A 19213-nucleotide genomic window follows, 5' to 3' on the forward strand; every position below is an offset into this window, starting at 1 on the left:
CCCCAAATTGCCAGCTTTCTGATTAAAAGCCATGTTTTCTGTTTCTACAAACACTTGCCTCTAGGGTATTGATTTTCGAGTGGTAAGCCCTGGCCCTGAGTTTAGTAATAATGTCTGGAAGGTGAAGAGAAATGAGAGGGTGGAAGAAGAGATGGTGTTGGAGAAAATTAAGAATAAAATTGCCTGCCAACCCAGATAGTTCTCTCCGTAAATGTAGAAAAGAAAGAAAAGTTTTATTATTGAATAAGTGTTAAACCAGACTGTGAAATGCATCATAGGCAATCTTCTGAGATTGCAAAGAGAGAAATCCCAATTTTTATATAGTTGAGTGGTTACAACCCATTACAAACATGTTCTCAAGGTTAATGGTAATTTGTCCTCTTATAAGAGGATTTGACAACTTTGTTTACTGTACATTTTTTTTCACAGTTCATACTAAATTCACCTGGTAATTGGGGGTAGCCACCTGTGCCGATGAGGTAGGAGATAGATGGGTCCCTGGGCTGAGCAGCTGGAATTTGTCAAGTGGAATAAATTGGAGCTTTGTTTTCCCTAGACACTCCAAGGACAAAGTTAGTGGCAGGAGCTGAGCTCTGCTATAGTAAAGAGATAAGACAACCACTCTGAGGTCAAGGAAACCTCACCAACTGTACACGTGCAGGAAGGCTCCTTGGGGGTCAAAAATGGAGGGGGTGTCATCCCATAATAGGTGTTGTCAGACCGCCCACTAGCCTTTGTGCTGGAATCCATCTTGGCAAAAGGAGGCACACACATATTTGGGGAAGGTCCTAGGGCAGGTCAGATGTGGGAAAAGAAGCAAGATAATTGGCCAGAGGAAAACAAAGACCCAGAAGAACTGCCCTGTATAAATGACTCAATCACCTCTTTACTGCACTCCTCCTCATTAAGGAGGATGCCCACACCCTTTCTCTTCGGGTGTGTACTTCTGCCTTGCTTCTGTCTTAAATAAATAAACTGTTTTCTGTGAGCTCTCCCATGTGTTGTGCTTCTTTTTTTTTTTTAATAAATTTATTTATTTTTGGCTGTATTGGGTCTTTGTTGCTTCGTGTGGGCTTTCTCTAGTTGTGGTGAGTGGGGGCTACTCTTCGTTGCGGTGCGTGGGGTCTAGGTGCATGAGCTTCAGTAGTTGTGGCACGTGGGCTCAGTAGTTGTGGCTTGAGGGCTCTAGGGCGCAGGCTCAGTAGTGTGGTGCACAGGCTTAGTTGCTCCCTGGCATGTGGGGTCTTCCCGGACCAGGGCTCGAACCGGTGTCCTCTGCATTGGCAGGCAGATTCTTAACCACTGTGCCACCAGGGAAGTCCTGTGCTGTGCTTCTAATAATAAACTTTGTACCTGTTTTTACAGTTTTTGCCTCCTTGAAACATTCTTGTTACAATGGGTCAAGAGCCAGGGCAACTTTGCATCTTGCCTCTAGCCCCTGGTGGACTAGCAACTAGGACTCCAGGTTTTCATCCAGGCTACTCAGGTTCAATTCCTGGGCAGGGAAATAAGATCCTGCTTCAAGACATTGCTCACTGCTGTCCCTCTGAGAACACTAATTACTTTTATTTGAAAGAAAAAAAAAACAACTTCTAACTCTATGACAAAGAGGTAGTTATAGTTTTGAGCTAGGCATTGAAGCTAAATTCCCACATGATGGGAACATAGGGCAATATCTTCCTTAATGGTTTATTTCAGAGATGGCTGTCAGGCCTTTAAGAAAAACAACATACTTCTTAGCCTTTAAAAAGATTTACATACATATCAAAGGGGCACATGATTTACAAATAGGTTTCTCAAGGAAATGATAACAGTGAAAGCTAATTTTCAGTTACCATTACAATTTAAACGCTCTTCCTATGAATTGAACTTGGTCTGCTTTGCCGAATCCCAATTGGCGTGTTGCCAGTTGAAGGTACCAGCTTAGCCCTTAAAGAGGATCTCTGGTAAAAAGCCAAAGAGCCAGACTCCAGCCTGAGTGAGGCTTCTGAGGCAGGCGACAGATGGGCCCCAGGCTGAGCAGCTGGAATCCTTCCCCTGTGGACAGACACTCCAAGATAAAGATAATGGCAGGAGCAAGGAGAAGCTGAGTTCTGCTTGGATAAAAGATAAAGAGAACATGTATTTCTCATTCTTGAGGTCAAGGAGACCTCTCAAACTACACATGCACAGAAAGGTTCCTCAGCAGTCAGAGAATGGAGGGGGGGCCAGACCATAATATGTTCTTCTTTCCAGAAACCCTAGGGCTGTACTCTATTTTGGCTAAAAGACACAACGGCCCAAAGTGGGGGGCCCTGAGTCAGATCAAATGTGGACTCAGAGCCAGGCAAAGCAAGACGATGGGCCAGAGGAAACCCAGAAGAAATGCCCCACGTAAGTGATTTAAACTACCCCAAAGGTGCTACTTTCTCTGAGCCTGCCCGTGTGTCTACCCACATGTACTTTTTTTCCTCCTAATAAACACTTTGTTTCATTACTTTCCATCTCTTTGCTGAAATCCACTTCTACAAAGCAGACGATCCAGGGCCTTGTCACTAGCCACTGGCCCTCGTGGTCCAGCAGTTAGGATTCCGTGCTCTCAATGCCACGGCGCGCAGCTTCAATCTCTGGTCTGGGAACTGAGATGCTGCTTCAAACCACCACAGGCCGAGGCCACCCGAGATCACTTCCATCCTCTAGGAACTGGATGTAAGCTTGTCACTAACCCTGAGGACCTGGACGAGGGGAAAGTGACTACACGGCAAGGAGAGCGCCGGAGTTGAGTGTAAGGGATCAACAGAGACTTTGGGAGTCCGCTTTACCTCCGCAGTCCGTTTTCCAACCGCCAACTCCCCCGCCCCCCACAAGTAAAATGGCAATGAACACAGGGGTGAGCGAACAGCACAGAGCCAAACTTAGATGGTGCTCGCGGAAGGTGGCATGCATATTTTAGAGCCTAAGCCCAGGGAATTTAGCCTGGTCACGAGAGGAAAAACCACCTGAGACGCTCGCAACCGGAAGCCGGAGCCTCCACAAGCCAACCGGAACTGCCTTCTCCGGGTGACCCTGAGCGCCGAGGGTGTGGACCTGGAAGCCGTCACGGAAGCGGCCGCAGAGGCTTCTGGGGACTCTTTCAAGCGAACAGGCAGAGGGAACAGAGATTTCATTCGGGAACCACTACCTGTTTATGCATGGGTATTTTATAAACAGAGACGGGTAGGCTGTCACTACATAGCCACTGTCGTGGTAAATTAACCGCGCGGTCCATCCAAGCGGCTCCTGGGACGGCCAGCGGGAAGGGAGTCCGCGAGGATTCTGGGAACTGTAGTTCTGGTGTAGTTGAGCGGCCGAGGGCGGGTTGAGCGGTCGGGTCCACTTTGGAGAGCGAGGCCTGCCGGGCCCGTGGCCCCACGGTGTCCCTCCCCTGCTGCAGTAGGGTGGGGATAGGCCGGGCAGGGCCTAGGGTTGGGAGCTGGGGAGGAGTGCGGCTGCTGGGGGAGTGCGGCGGCCCAGGCCGGCGGGTTCGGGCGGTTTCGTGCTTGGAGGAGGGGGCGCGGCTCGAGGTGCGCGTTTGTGGCGGGGAAATGGGGTGACTCCTCTAGCTGCGAATCCCTGAATTGCGGGGCGTTACGCGGAACTTCACTCCTCGGCTGGGGCGAGAGACCTGGAACTCAAATTTCTTTCTTGGAAACGGGGTGGGTATATTCTGGGCCAAACAATTTACGAGTAGGGGGCAGCTCCAGTGCGCATCCCCGGCGTTTATTTGGGGTGTAGGGGTGTGTTCAGCCAGGGCCAAATAGACATCCCTTGTGATGGGGGCTGGGGGCACGGCTTGGGCCATGTGTCCCTGGGTGTTGTTTGGCCTGAGAGCATTTACATGCGTCCCGCATCCCTGAACGGTTGTGGGAACCCAGGACTGATCGTGAATGTCAAGTTTTGTTTTTGATGGGGCTGAATATGACCCAGTGGTGATTGGGCGGAGGTGGGGTGGAGGAGAGAGCATCTCAGGCCCTGCTCTGCGTTGGCTTGTTGGGGGTGGGTGGAGGTGAGTTCGACGTGGGCAAAATATCCGTAAGGGGTGGTGGAGTGTCTTGGCTCTGGAGTTCCTTGGGTTTTTAGAAAATGGGGAGGTTTGGGGCCTGAGGCAGACATCCTACAGTGATGGTGCACTGCACCGCTGGGGCCTGCATCTAGGCAGTTTTTTGAGTGCAGGCAGGTCTGCTTCTCTGGGATCTCTTGTCCTCATCCCGGGGCCCACTCTGCTTTATGACAAAGATCCCAGATTTGGTTGTAATGTAAGTGGCTTGTTTGGCTAATTCTCCCTCTCTTAGAATGCTTTTCCCTCATGTGTTGGGGTTCAGACCTCTAGTTTGGGACTTACCCAGATTAGGTAGTGTGGGGACCTCTGAGGGCTGCTGGCCAACTGTCCAAATCACTTCTGGGATCTGGTGAAGCCCAGGTATCAGGACTTTAATTTTTGGGTAAGGTCAAGTTTTAAATCCACGCAGTAGAATAGTACAGTAAACTCACATGGACGTATCACCAGATTCAACATTCATTAATTCACAGACAATCCTGTTTCATATACATCTCCTCAACTTGTCTTTGGATATGCTTTGAGAACTGTCACACCCGGTAGGGGTTGACCATCACTGACATTACAACTCATCCAACAGGCTAAGGCCATGGCACTCCACAGCTAGAGATCAAATCTAGGCACTTTCTAGCTCTGTCACTTCAGTTTATCAGAAGACCTAACTCCGGGCCTTTGGGAGACAAAAGTTGTACAGTGCCTGGAATTGTCTGTGGTGTATAGTAAGAGTTTAGTAAGTGTTAATTATTATTAGTAACAAAGGATGATTTTCCTATTTAATAGCATATCAGGACAGGCTGTATTTTGATGCCCACACATGACTCTGTCCCCAGGAAGCTGTCCACATTCTTCTTTGACAGATCTGAGGCTGTTTTTTTTAAAGAAGAGGAGCACCCCTTATTTTAAGCTTGGGGATTTTTAGCTTGGTATCTGGGGGCCAAGAGACAGTCCTGAAGCTCACACTGCCTGTTTCATCCTCAGGTTCACCTTCTCACATCCCTGCTTGCCCAGAGAGGACTGTATAGAGAACGAGAGGACTTCTTGCAGGTGGATACCACTCACCTTCCATGTTTCTGCAGTGTCTTCTGTTCTCCAGACTTTGGGCAAATTTCCTTTGCTCATCCTGACGTTTTGTGCCCTGCAGTGTTCCATTTGAGGCTCAGAGGACCTGCTTGTTTCTGTAGGATACCAGGGCTGATTTAAGGGCAAAGGCCTTTAACAGGGAATATTACCCCAGACAAGTGCTCTCATTCAGGTTACCACCGTCCTTGCCCTAGCAACATTTCATCCTGGCTGCTGGATTCCCAAGACTGTGTCAGCTGTTGTAAAATAAAAAATGATGGTAACTACCACTTATTGGGAGTTGTTCTGTGCCAGGCACTGGGCTTTACAATCTCTGTAATATTTTATTCCCTCAGCACTGACTTATTTGAACAAACCTACGCTCACATATGATTCCTCTCTTTGTTACATGTGACGGATAAGAGTTGCACTGTTAATTTCTACAACACATCTTTGGAGCATGTAACTGCTGCCAGAGGGCTTTCTTCTAAGTTAAAACATAAGAACAAAATTACATAATTAATGCCTTTTTTTTTTGGTGGTTAACTTTTCACATAGAAACTACAAATCCATCGTCCAGCATCAACAATAATCAATTCGTGTTCAAGGTTGTTTCATATACCACCCCTGACCCCCACCTTTTTTTGCAGAATTATTTTAAAGCTAATTCTAGACATCGTATCATTTCACTTATAAATGTTTCATTATGTGTCCTTAACTGAGAAGGACTTAAATTTACCCTTTTTAAAAAAACTGAGGTATAATTTGTATACAACCAACTACACAGATCTGAAGTATATGTTTCAATGGATTTTGACAGACATGTACTCCCGTGTAACCATCACCTCCAACAACTGGAATTTGTGTCCTGTTTCAGAATTCTTTGCCTACACCAAAGTCATGATGGTATTCTCCTATGATTTTTTTTTCCTAGAAGCTTAAAGTTTTAGCGTTTACATTTATGTTTATGATCCATTTTGATGTATTTTTTTTGTGTATGGTTTGAGGTTTTGAGGTTTGACATAGTACTTGTTTATAGCACCATCTGTTGAATCGACTCTCCTTTTACCATTGTATTGCTTTGGTGCCTTTGTTGAAAATCATTGACTGTGTAAGTGTGGGTTTATTTCTGGACAGTCTCTTCTGTTAATTTAATCAATGTCACACTGTCTTGATAGCTTCAGCTTTATACTAAGTCTGTTTTTTTATATTTTTAAAAAAATTTTTAATTTATTTTTAGCTGCGTTGGGTCTGTGTTGCTGCGCACGGGCTTTCTGTAGTTTGCAGTGAGCAGGGACTACTATTTGTTGTGGCGTGCGGGCTTCTCATTGCAGTGGCTTCTCCTGTTGCGGAGCATGGGCTCTAGGCACATGGCCTTCGGTAGTTGTGGCGCACGGGCTCTAAGGTGCGTGGCCTTCAGTAGTTGTGGCACACGGGCTCAGCAGTTGTGGCTTGTGGGCTCTAGAGCGCAGGCTCAGAAGTTGTGGTGCATGGGCTTAGTTGTTCTGGGGCATGTGGGATCTTCCCGGACCAGGGATCAAACCCCTGTCCTTGCATTGGCAGGTGGATTCTTAACTACTGCGCCACCAGGGAAGTCCCTATACTAAGTCTTGAAACCATTTATCATAAGTCTTCTTTTACAGGGTTATTCTAGCTATTCAAGGTCCTTTTCATTTCCAAATATTTTTTTGAATCAGCTAGATGTTTTCAACAAAAATAAGTCTTGTGGGATTTTGATTGGAATTGTGTTGAATCTGTAGATCAGTTTGGTTAGAATCGACGTCTCAAGAGCACTGAGTTTTCCAGCCCACAAACTAAGTATATATCTCTATTTATTTAGGTTTTTAATTTCTCAAAGTAACATTTTGTAGTTCTCAGTGTAGAATGTTTGCACATCTCTTCAAATTCATTCCTATACATTTTATGTTCTTGATATTTTTGGAAATGTTTTTAAAATGTAACTCTCCAGTTGTTTCTGACTAGTATTTAAAAATACAATTGATGTTTGTATGTCTCATGTCCAGCCACCTTGCTGAATTTAAATTAACTTACTACTTCTAGTTTTTTTTAATTGAGGTATAGTTGATTTATAATATTATATAGGTTTCAGGTATACAACATAGTTATCCACAATTTTTAAAAATTATACTCCATTACAGTTATTATAAAATATTGGCTATATTCCCTGGAGGGTATTATGCTTAGTAAAATAAGTCAGACAGAGAAAGACAAATACTGTGTGATCTTACTTATATGTGGAATTTTAAAAAGCTGAACTCAGGGAAGCAGAGAGTACAGTGGTGATTGCCAGGAGCTGCAGATAGGGGAAATGAGGAGATGTTGGGTACAAACTTTCTCTCTCTGACTTATTTCGTTAAGCATAGTACTCTCCAGGTCCATCCATGTTGTTGCAAATGGCAAAATTTCATTCTTTTTATGGCTGAGTAATATTCCATTGTAGTACATGTATACCACATCTTTATCCGTTCATCTGTTGATGGACATTTAGGTTGTTTCCATATCTTGGCTGTTGTAAATAATGCTTCTGTAAACATTGGGGTGCATGTATCTTTTCAAATTAGTGTCTTTGTTTTCTTTAGGTGTATACCCGGAGTGGAATTGCTGGATCATATAATACTTCTATTTTTAGTGTTTTGAGGAACCTCCATGCTGTTTTCCACAGTGGGCGCACCAATTTACATTCCCATCAACAGTTCTCACCAACACTTGTTATTTGTGTTTTTTTTGATGATGGCCATTCTGATAGGTGTGAGGTGATATCTCACTGTAGTTTTAATTTGCATTTCTCTGATGGTTAGTGATGTTGAGCATCTTTTCATGTGCCTGTTGGCCATCTTCATGTCCTCTTTGGAAAAATGTCTATTCACATCTTCTGCTCATTTTTTTATATTTTATTTTATTTTATCTTCCAAAAAGTGGATATTTTTAATGTATTCGATTAGCAAAGATTAAAAAGTTAGATAATTCCTAGTGTTGGTAAAAAGTTGGAAAGCAGAATTGTATATTCATTGGTGGCAATGCTTCTTATCCAGTCCATGTTCTGTGTATACTGAAAATTTGAGGTCTCTAGGTGCCATACTGTGTATCAGTCTTCACTAAACATCTTCCCTTTTTTTAAAATTAATTTTTATCGGAGTATAGTTGCTTTACAATGTTGTATTAGTTTCTGCTGTACAGCAAAGTGAATCAGTTACACGTATACATATATCCACTCTTTTTCAGATTTCCTTCCCATCTGGGTCACCACAGAGCATTGAGTAGAGTTCCCTGTGCTATACAGCAGGTTCTCAAATTAGTGATCTATTTTATACATAGTAGTCTATACATGTCAATCTCAATCTCCCAATTCAACCTACCTTCCTTTCCCCCGTTGGTAACCGTAAGTTTGTTCTCTACATCTTTGACTCTCTTTCTGCTTTGCAAATAAGTTCATCTCTATCATTTTTCTACAGTCCACATATAAGTGATATTGTACGATATTTGTTTTTCTCTTTCTGACTTCACTCTGTGTGACAGTCTCTCAGTCCATCCATGTCTCTGCAGATTTCTGCCCTTTTTTCTTTTTAAAAATTAATTAATTAATTAATTTTTGGCTACGTTGGGTCTTCGTTGCTGTGTGTGGGCTTTTTCTAGTTGTGGAGAGCGGGGCCTACTCTTCGTTGCGGTGTGTGGGCTTCTCATTGCGGTGGCTTCTCTTTTTGCAGAGCACGGGCTCTAGGTGCACAGGCTTCAATAGTTGTGGCATGCAGTCTCAGTAGTTGTGGCTCGCGGGCTTAGTTGCTACCTGGCATGTGGGATCTTCCCAGACCAGGGCTTGAACCCGCGTCCATTGCATTGCCAGGCAGACTCTTAACAAATGCGTCACCGGGGAAGTCCCCCCATTTTTTAATTGAGTTGTTTTTTTCGATATTGAGTTGTATGAGCTGCGATTTTTTGATATTGAGTTGTATGAGCTGCTACAACTTCTAGTTTTTATTTGGACTTTTGGATTCTAGGATACAGTCATGACTGCAAACAAAGATAGGTTTATTTCCCATAGATAATCATTTTTATTATTTTTCTATATATACCTCCAGTATTTAAAAAAATTTTTTTGAAGTCCAGTTGATTTACAATGTTGTGTTAATTTCTGCTGTACAGTAAAGTGATTCAGTTATACATATATCTGTTCTTTTTCATATTCTTTTCCATTATGGTTTATCACAGGATTTTGAATATAGTTCCCATGCTATACAGTAGGACCTTGTTGTTTATCCGGCAGTATTTTTTATGAAAAGACAATCAAAGATTAAACACACATATTAAACCCTGCTCCCCACCCCCCACCTTTCCTAAAGGGGTCCTTGTTAAACTGAACCTTTTAATTGATATGTAATAAAATATACCCACCACTTCCTTACTGGCTTTTGGATTTTATGTGTGGTTTTTTTTGGCCATGCCCTGTGGCTTGCGGGATCTTAGTTCCCCCATCAGGGATTGAACGTGCGCCCGCTGCTGTGGAAGTGTGGAGTCTTAACCACTGGACTGTCAGGGAAGTACCCCGTTTTTTTTTTTTTCTTTTAGAGTAGGTTTACCTTTCCTCTGTTCTCAGAACATGAGAGATGGTGGAATAACGCAGTGCTTACAAGTGGCACTGTCACTTTCAGTCACATTTCCTTGTCCAGGGCAAGTCATGAGACCAAGCCCGACGTCAGGGGCAGAGAATTATACAGAGAAACAAATAATTGGGAATGTTGATGATATCTACCACAAAGGGCCTACAGGCTAGAAAGGAATGAGGTAAAAAAAAATGCAAGGAACCTTGTGGACTGAGACTCTATGTATATTGTGTGAGAGGACAGGATCCCTGCTGAAGAGGCACAGGCATAGGGCCCACAGTAAGGGTCCCAGCAATGTCAAATTGCTTCTCTGTCCCACAGGTCCCGGCTGCATGGCAACAAGTTGGGCTTTTATAAGTAAGTTTTGGAGGAATCACACCAGGCAGCAGAAATTGATCTTGAGATGAAATCATTTCTACCAGGCCTCCTGGCAGAATTTCAAGGCGAACACGGGGCTGACTCTGGGGCCATGATGTTGCCTGATCCTTCTGCCTGGAGAGAGCGGGACTGGGAGGAGATGTTGCCTTTGGAGAACAGGGAAGTTGCGGAAACTGTGAAGACACCGACTCAGAATCACAAGGCAAAAGGTGAGTGCTGTTGAGGGTCCAGAGAGGTGAAGAGGGGGAGCAGGGCTCCAGGTTTACTGCGAATGCCTTGTGATCACAGGCAAGTGGCGACTTCCTCTTCACAAGTCGCGGAGGAGCTGCTCTGGCAGCACCATGGGAGCCCCGGTTTCTCATAGCTTCTTTTTCCTTCTCTAGGTTTGCCTTCTCACAAGACTGACTGGCTTCAAGAAAAGGAGGGAAAAGTCCAAAATACTGGTGAGTTGGGGTTACGTTTATTTAAAGTCTCTCAAAATTGCTCTTAAGGACATGTGGCAAGTAGCGAAACATTTATTCAAGAAAATCTACTAAATCAGCAAGAGTCTGTGGCATTTGTCCCACAACGTGCTCCCTCCTGGTCACCCTTCAGCTCAGTGTAATGGAAGCTGTACTCCAAATGGGTACAGCTAAGAAGATGGGACTTTCTTCCCCCAGTTCCCAGTCTTTTTCCCTGGGAGGGGCAAGCTACCAGCAATTCTTATTCCCCCCAGCTCAGTGTGGCAGGCAAGTATGGCCAAGAAGTCTGGCATTTTCTATCTCTATTTGTATGATGACCCTATTTGTATGATGGAAGCTCTGTCTCAGGCACAGGTGGTCAAGAATCAGGAGGGACCTTATTGCCTTCTCCCCATCTTGCTCATAGGGCAGACAGAGATCCTGTGCTAGGAGAAGCATGCTGAGAAGAAAAGGAGCTGCCACCCCTGCCCAGTGCCCCACTGTTAGAGCAGGAGTGTCACACTGAGCGAAGCGGTCTGCCAGTCCTGTGCCACCTCTGAGTAGTGGTGCAGAGGTCCTGCCCTGGTGGGAGGCAGGCCATAGGAACAGAGAGCTCTACAGCGCTCCCTAAGGGGACTGGCTTTGTGTGGAACTGAGCAGGGAAGTTGAAGTCTTAGGGTGTTGTTGAAAACAGTGGAGATTTTGGTGGTGAGCAATTAAGAGGAAACTGAGAAGCCTGTGATAGCAACAAGGGAAATGGCACATCACCTGGAAGTTTAACAGAGAAAGCAGGGAAAGAAATTGCTGAGAGGAGCTCTCCTACGGGTCGGAGTAAGTCTCAAATACTGGCCTCAAAATTACCCCTGCAAAAGGATCTAACTTTAATTGGATCAGACTATGGAGCCATTTATACTCCAGGACATTGTTGAAAACAGTAGAGCAATCAGCAACCAATAGTGGAGGCTAACAGTCGGGTGTGATACCAATAGAGGCAGACCTGCTGGAAGCTTAACGGGGAAGTCAAGGAGAGACACACAGAGAGCCCTCTGTCAGGAGGGGGAAGGTCTGGGTGACTGTGTGTTTGCTCAAGGCTGCACCCTCTGAGGAGCCACTGCTTCAGGGAAATAACCTTCATCGAACTAATCCAGACAGGTCTCAAAACAAATGAACAAGCAGACAGCCACAACCTAGGAAGACGGCAGGGTTGGTATCCAGAGTTGCTACAATATTTTACCTAAAATGTCCAATATTCAAAGAAAAATTATATAGATAAGGGGAGGGAGAAGGAGGGAAAGGGAAAGAAAGAATATATGAATTTAAGAATGAGAGAAAGCCTAAATAAATTTTCCTGGTCTGTAAAATGAAAACAACTTTTCAGTTCTATGAGTTAAATTATAATCTCACTGGATTGTAAATTCATCTTCCCCTATTGGTTATGAGTTGTTCATTCATTGATACACTGTGGACACAAAGTTATACTCCTAGAGAATGTCCAGTGGGGTTGGGGCTAGGAAGCAAAGTAAGCTAAATGCCCTGCTTTCATTCCAGGAAGCTTATTGAAGTCTAGGCAGAACTTGGAGATATTGTGGGTTTGGTTCCAGACCACCATGGTACAGTGAATATCACAGTAAAGTGAGACACATGAAATTTTTGGTTTCTCAGTGAATATAAAAGTTATGTTTACACTATACTGTAGTCTGTTATGTGTTCAATAGCATTATGTGTGAAAAAACAATATACATACCTTAATTAAAAAATACTTTATTGGACCCTGGAGGTCCAGTGGTTAAGACTTCGCCTTCCATTGCAGGGGGTACAGGTTCGATCCCTGGTCAAGGAGCTAAGATCCCACATGCCTCACAGCCAAAAAACCAAAAACATAAAACAGAAGCATTATTGTAACAAATTCAATAAAGACTTTAAAAATGGTCCACATCAAAAAAAATCTTTAAAAAACACTTTATTGCTAAAAAATGCTAATCATCCTCTGAGCCTTCAGCAAGTTGCAGTAGTAACATCAAAGATCATTCATCACAGATCACTGTAACAAATATAATAATAATAAAAACATTTGAAATGTGAGAATTACCAAAATCTGACACAGAGACACGTGGTGAGCAAATGCTGTTGGAAAAATGGCGCCAATAGACTTGTTTGACGTGGGGTTGCCACGAACCTTCAATGGTAGAAAACTTGACGTCTATGAAGGGCAATAAAGCAAAGTGCAGTAAAATGAGGTACACCTGTACTGCTCTACGTGCTGAGTGAAGCATTAAGGGCTTTATTTTAAAAAGGTTAAAATACCAGGCAAAGACAGATTTTGCAGATCCCATTTAGTATAACCTGAACTCTTCAAAAATGCTTATTCCAGGCTCCATCTTTTCACTCCTGCTTTTCTCTATGGTTGAAGTTTTCTTTCATTTTCTCCTCTAAATCGTCTCTATTCCCTAATGCCCAGCACAAGCCTTGTGTACATGATGCTTTTTTTCTTCTCCAGCGCATGCCCTACTCTTCATCTCAGAATTCCTCCATTCCTCAGGGTCATTGAGCACTGCTTTAGGTTTTCAAATTGATTCACAAATCATTTCTCCAAAGAAATCAAAAGCGTCCGAGGGCCAGGAATGAGCTTTATGCATCAGTTATGTGCTCCTCAGATTTTAACACAAAGCCGTAGTAATAATGCCCAGAAGAACTTGATACAGAGAACCATGTACTCTGAAAAGAATTAGATCAACTTCTTGCATATCCAGACTCTCCAGGGCCACCAGCTATGTTCCTCATAGTGGGAGGACTGATGGGGACTTGCTGTATGTCCCTTAATTTATTGCTTGTTTATAGGTACCAGTTACATTCAGGGATGTGGCTGTGGTCTTCACAGAGGCAGAATGGAAGAGACTGAGCTCTGAGCAGAGGGACCTATACAGAGAAGTGTTGCTGGAGAATTATAGGAATCTGCTCTCATTGGTGAGACAGTGTTCTTTCCTTCATTAATTCAGTGGAGATTTACTGACCACCTCCCATATGGCAGAAAATGTTCTAGACACTTAGAACATGTTAGTGAATGAAGTGGTAATCTCTGCCCATGGGGAATTACTTTCTACGTAGGGAGGCAGCTAACAAAAAGCTTCATATTCAGGGACATTATTATTATTTAAAAATTTTTGCATATGTTTAATTTTCTTTTTTATTGAGGGATAGTTGATTTACAATATTACATAAGTTTCAGGTGTACAACGTAGTGATTCACAATTTTTAAAGGGTATACTCCATTTTTGTTATTACATATATAGGGATATTATAATATGGTATGTTAGAAGGTGATAAGCACTACATAGTAAAAAATAATAATAAAATAGAACTGGATAAAGGAGTATTAAGTGTGAGAGTGTGGCTGGCTGAATTTTGAAACTGGGTATTTGAAATCACCAAGAAGGTAACATTTGACCAAAGGGAGTTAGAACTCTAGGTATCTAGGATAAGAGCATTTCAGGTGGAGGGCCTCATCGGTGCTAAGGCCCTAAGGAATTGGGGTGCCTGCTGGATATAAGGAACTACAGTGGAGGCACAGTATGCAAGGGGAGAGCAGTGAGAAATGCCTTCTAAGACAGAAGTTAACATTAAATATCAAAGTTTGTATGGCTTTTGAGTTTCATAAGCCATTTTTTTTCATTTATTTAAAAACTGACATCGATTCTTTAAATCTAGGTTGATAAATACTTTTGATTGTGATATTTCTCTGGATCGGGGGTTGGCCAACTTTTTCTGTAAAGGGCTAGAAAGTAACTATTTTAGGTTTTGTGGGTGATATGGTTTCTGTAACCACTCTCAACTCTGCCCTTGTAGGGCTAAAGTAGCCATAGACAACAGGTAAATGAATGAGTATAGCTGTGTTCTAGTAAGACTTTTGTGGACACTGAATTTTGGATTTCATGTAATTTTAATGTATCATGAAGTATTATTGTTCTTTTGATTTTTTTCCAACTATTTAAAAATTTAAAAGTCATTCTTAGTTTGTAGACTGTGCAGAAATAGAGGGCCAGATTTAGCTTGTGGGCCATAGTTTTCCCACCCCTTGTTCTAAATCAGTGCTGTCCAGTAGAAATATAATGTGAGCCATGTGGGTAATTTTAAATTTCCTAGTAACCACATTTAAAAAAGTAGAAGTAAATGGGTGAAATTAATTTTAATAATATCTTATTTAACCCAATATATCAAAATATTTTCATGTCAACATATAATCAATATAAAAATTAATTAGATATTTTACTCTCTATTTTTGTACTAAGTGTTCAAAATCTGGTTGTTATTTTATACTTAGAACACATTTTCGCTCAGACCAGCCACATCTGAAGTGCTCAGGAAGCATACAGCTGGTGGCTACCATATTGGATAGCGTGGTTCTAGATATTCCTGTAGTTCTAGATAAAGCAGGTAGAGAAAAATCACATTTTTGGCGACACAAACTAGTTTTAGGCAGGAGTTTCTTCAGGTGTTTCCTTAAATGGCATAGCTATTTCCCTGATATGGATTAATCAGGTTTACTTTTTTCATTTTCATCTTCTTTGACATGTTTTGATCTGATTTCATCTAGTTTGAGCTCCATCTAATTAAGTGTGGATTCATCTGTTTCAGTCTGGTTCTGTGTGTTTTGATTTGGCCTTAGCTAGTCAGTCTAACTAGATGTTGTTTTTATTTTTCTCTTGTCATATTATCTTCCTTCTCTGTGTTAATATGTTTAACGGTTCCAAGGAAAATATCAAAATGACCTTGTTCAGATTAGTCTTGATATTGAATGCCTGGATCCCACTTGCATTTCTTGAAGTTGTGTCCTTTGTCTTGCTCAGCACCACAATATCCTGCAGTTCTCCTGCCTCTTATGTCTCTTGTGGGCTTTTCTCTTACTTTTTTCTTTTCTTTGGACTGTAAGGGTCCATAGGACTAGTGTCACATTCTCTTTTTTTCTATGTCAGTATTCACACCCTTGAACAGTTTGTGAACTTCACCAATTTTACCCATCACCTATTATAATGAATCCATTTTCTTTGTCATTGTCTCACCTGTGCTTTATCTTCATATTTCTGTTTGGTTACAAGACAGCACAAGTTTATTCTCAAACTTATTTGAGATAATTGAGATAAATTGAGATCATCCTATTTTTCCTCCTAAACCAGTCTCTCTTTCTCTAGTTCTTCACATGTTCATGTTATGATGTCTCTTCTTCAAAGGTACTCCCTGAAATAATCTTTAAAGCTTTCATAGGGGAAATATTTCAGTTAGTTTAGGCTAGGTAATGCTGTGATAACAAACAACCCCAAACTTTGCAAATGTTCATTTCTTACTTAATATCTACTGTCTACAGTTCAGGTAGACAGCTCTATTGGTTCAGCTCTACTGGCTCTGGGATCTAGGCAAAAGGAACAGCCTCTATCTGGGTCGTGGGATTCTTAAGGAAGAGGGAAAACAGCAATGATAGAACCATACTGTGCCTCTTAAAACTTGTTTGGAAGAAGCACTAACTTTTCACTAACCTTTGTTGGCCAAAGCAAATCCCATAGCCACGTCTGATGTCACTATAATGGGATTAGTTTGGGCACAAAGTACCAGAATCCTGAAATCATGGAGCATGTCTTTCTGTCCACTGCTGAATCCACAGTACTTTAGTAGAGAACCTAGTACTTAGAAATTTTTAGTGTTTGTTTGTGGGTGGACAACTGGAAATTCAGATTTATTTCATATACAGTCTCTTTAACCACTGTTTCATATACTGTTTCCTACATTTGAAAGCCTTCCAGACCTAGTGACTTTTTTGTATATCAGCCTTCTATTTTGTAATAGAAAAGGCATGAAAGAGGTTTCCACATAGGTCATAGAGACTGTTACCTCCAAGTAGAACAGAGTTGTGGATAGTCTATATCAATGTGATATAGACTTAGATGATTTAGTCAGAGGAAAAGTCTAAGGGTAGTTGAGGCTACTTGCAGAGCAAAAAGGTTCCTGGTCTGACTGACATATAGAAGATGCTTTTGTTATGGATTTTCTGGATTGCAATAGAAAATGGAATGTGTAGAAGTGGAATGTAAAGGAATTATTGGTGGGAAACAAATTGTGTTGTATGTATATTGTAAATTACAGTTGTGGCAGTAAGACACTCTGTCCTAAGACAAGGCAGAACGGCCCAGCAGCCCTACTTAGGGCTTCTCTAACTGAAAACCTTCTCTCTCCAGCAGAACCAAAGCCAGAGATCTACCCCTGTTCTTGCTGCCTGCTGGCCTTTTTCTGTCAGCGGTTCCTCAGCTAACACACGCTGCAGATCTTCCCGGGTGTGTGTGTAGAAAATCACTTCCATCTGGGGGATTCTGGCCTGGGGCATCGGGGGCAGCAGTATTCTGCTCACAGCTGCTGGAGTGAAAACACAGAAGGCCAAGAGAAAGAAGGTGACTCCAGACTCTGGTGCTCGAGGACAGAGGAGAGACGGCCCTTATGTGCATTGCCCAGCCCACCCTGAGAACAGTCAGCAAGTCCTGGAGAAGGCAGCGCAGTGGTAGAAATAGAGCCCAGCGCAGCCCAAAGGGTAAACCCTTTGTAAGCAGACAAAGAAATGAAGGAATTAGAAACCTCAAGCTCTGGAGCAGTCAACTGTCAAGAACGTGAACTAGACTGTAGCCCCAAATCAAACTGCATTACAAACCAGACCATCCTCTTAGGGGAGAAGCCCTATGTCTGCAGGGAGTGTGGGCGAGGCTTTAAAGATAAGTCGAACCTCATCAGACACCATTGGACACACTCAATGGAGAAGGCTTATGTGTATAGTGAGTGTGGCCGAGGTTTCAGCCAGGTGTCAACCCTTATTAATCACCGGAGGACACACTCAGTGAAGAAGCCTTACATGTGCAAGGAGTGTGGGCGGGGCTTTAGCCAGAAATCATTCCTCCTTGTGCACCAGAGGACACACTCAGGGGAGAAGTATTATGTTTGCAGGGAGTGTGGGCGAGGCTTTAGCAACAAGTCAAGTTTCATAAGACACCAGAGGACACACTGAGAGGAGAAGTCTTGTGTATGCAGGGGTCCTGGGCAGGACTTTAGCAATTAGTCGAACCTCTTCTTACGCCAGAGAGACATGCGGGGAGTAGTCTGTATGTGTGTGTGGGGTGTGAGTGAAGCTTCAGAGATGTGTTGACCCTCATCAGGCAGTGAGGCACATTCAGGGCAGGAGCCTTATGCGTGCAGAGTGCGGGTAGCTGTCAACCCTCAGTGCTCAAAGAGGACGCACTTAGGTGGGAAGTATTGTGTGTGTAGGGACTGTGGGGAAGCTTTAGCAATAAGTCAGCATTTATGGAACATCCAGTGGCCGACTCAGGAGAAGCGTCACGTGTTCAGGGAGTGCTGACAGGCATTGGGAAAAGAACTGACAGGAGGGCTCCAGATGGCTCACTCAGGGAGGAGCTGTGTGTTTGCAGGGAGTGTGGGCAAGGCTCTTGTGATCAGTCAGCTTTCTTCACACACTGTAGGGAGAATCCTTATGTGGGGATACTGTGGGGCTGCTCCAGCCAACTGCTGCTGATAGCTGCAGAGATGAATTCCTCACTAGACTTGCTCTCAGCCACAGGGAGCTGCACTTCCCAAGGGATGCCTCCTGGCCAACGACTGATTGATACGGGGAGATAAAACCCTAGCTGGACTCTGCTGGGACAACTCCACAGGGTCATCCCAGATCCCAAGGTCCCCATGAAACTGAATGATCTCAAACACATTGCAGGTCAGCTTCTTCCTCTGCCCAATCCTGTCCTCATTCCCCGATAAGCCACTCAATTCTCTGCCTCATTGTCTCTCCAGGGAATCCACCCTAAGATATCATAAGCACACAAGGAGTGTGGACGAGGCTTTGGCTAAAAGTCGCTCCTCAACAAACCCCAGAGCATACAGAATAGAAGCTCTGTGTGTGCGGGGAGAATGGGTAAGGACACCTCAGGATGCATCAGAGAACAGCTTTTGAGGGAGAAACTTTACAAGGCAGGGAGGGAGACTGGGAAGATTTAGCAATAAGTTACACCTGGTGCAGCCGAGGACACTCAGGGAGTCCTATGTGGGTGGGGTTGTGGGCGGAGCCTTATTCTGACACCCCTCCTCACAGATCACTACCTCACTCACCTCCTGGGGGGGTTTCAGAAGTCTTGACCCCCACCCGTCCCCATACTCTTTTTGAGAGTGAAGATGGCAGTAACAACTTAATAAACATGTTTTTTCCACTTTTTGTAATCAGATGGAATAAAAAAGTAGAAGGCTTTATTTAAGTAAGAATAATCAATTTGTTTTATTTTCAAACACCCATTTTTTCCCATGTTTTCATGTCTTTCTGTTCTCATAAATTGTTCAATAAGCTCAGGCTATGTACCTTAGTCATTCATCTGTCTGGAAAGGAATTAAATTTCACAACCTGGATTTCTGCATGAATTCAACCCTTGAGAAAAAATAAGTCCCAATCAACCTAGTAGATTTATTGGAGGATCTGATTCGTTGCATGGGGAGGATGATGTAGGTTCTGGAGACATGCCTACTGAAGCAAGGGAATTTCCCGGGTCTCTGGGGGCTGGCTTGCCTCTTCTGACTGATCACTCCCTTTGGCTTCCGTGAAAGCTCCCTTC

At 43.3% G+C, this 19213-nt stretch overlaps 1 protein-coding gene across 1 annotated transcript; it reads left to right on the top strand.

Annotated features, from left to right (window-relative positions):
- The first annotated feature begins 3562 nt into the window (after window positions 1-3562).
- Window positions 3563-18777, top strand: ZNF343 (zinc finger protein 343). Its single transcript, XM_082857286.1, has 5 exons — window positions 3563-3674; window positions 5054-5119; window positions 10075-10340; window positions 10515-10574; window positions 16799-18777. The coding sequence occupies exons 3-5, from the start codon at window positions 10157-10159 to the stop codon at window positions 16867-16869; spliced, it is 315 nt and encodes a 104-aa protein (XP_082713412.1). The 5' UTR covers window positions 3563-3674; window positions 5054-5119; window positions 10075-10156; the 3' UTR covers window positions 16870-18777.
- Window positions 18778-19213: the final 436 nt, after the last annotated feature.

This window comes from Leucopleurus acutus (assembly GCF_964270905.1).
Source record: "Leucopleurus acutus genome assembly, chromosome: 16".
NCBI classification, from domain to species: domain Eukaryota; kingdom Metazoa; phylum Chordata; class Mammalia; order Artiodactyla; family Delphinidae; genus Leucopleurus; species Leucopleurus acutus.

Coding starts and splice junctions, on each gene's coding strand:
- ZNF343 (XM_082857286.1), top strand. CDS start 10,157: ATGAAATCATTTCTACCAGGCCTCCTGGCAGAATTTCAAGGCGAACAC. Junction 10,341..10,514: donor TCAGAATCACAAGGCAAAAG/GTGAGTGCTGTT, acceptor TTCCTTCTCTAG/GTTTGCCTTCTCACAAGACT. Junction 10,575..16,798: donor GGGAAAAGTCCAAAATACTG/GTGAGTTGGGGT, acceptor TCTCTCCAGCAG/AACCAAAGCCAGAGATCTAC.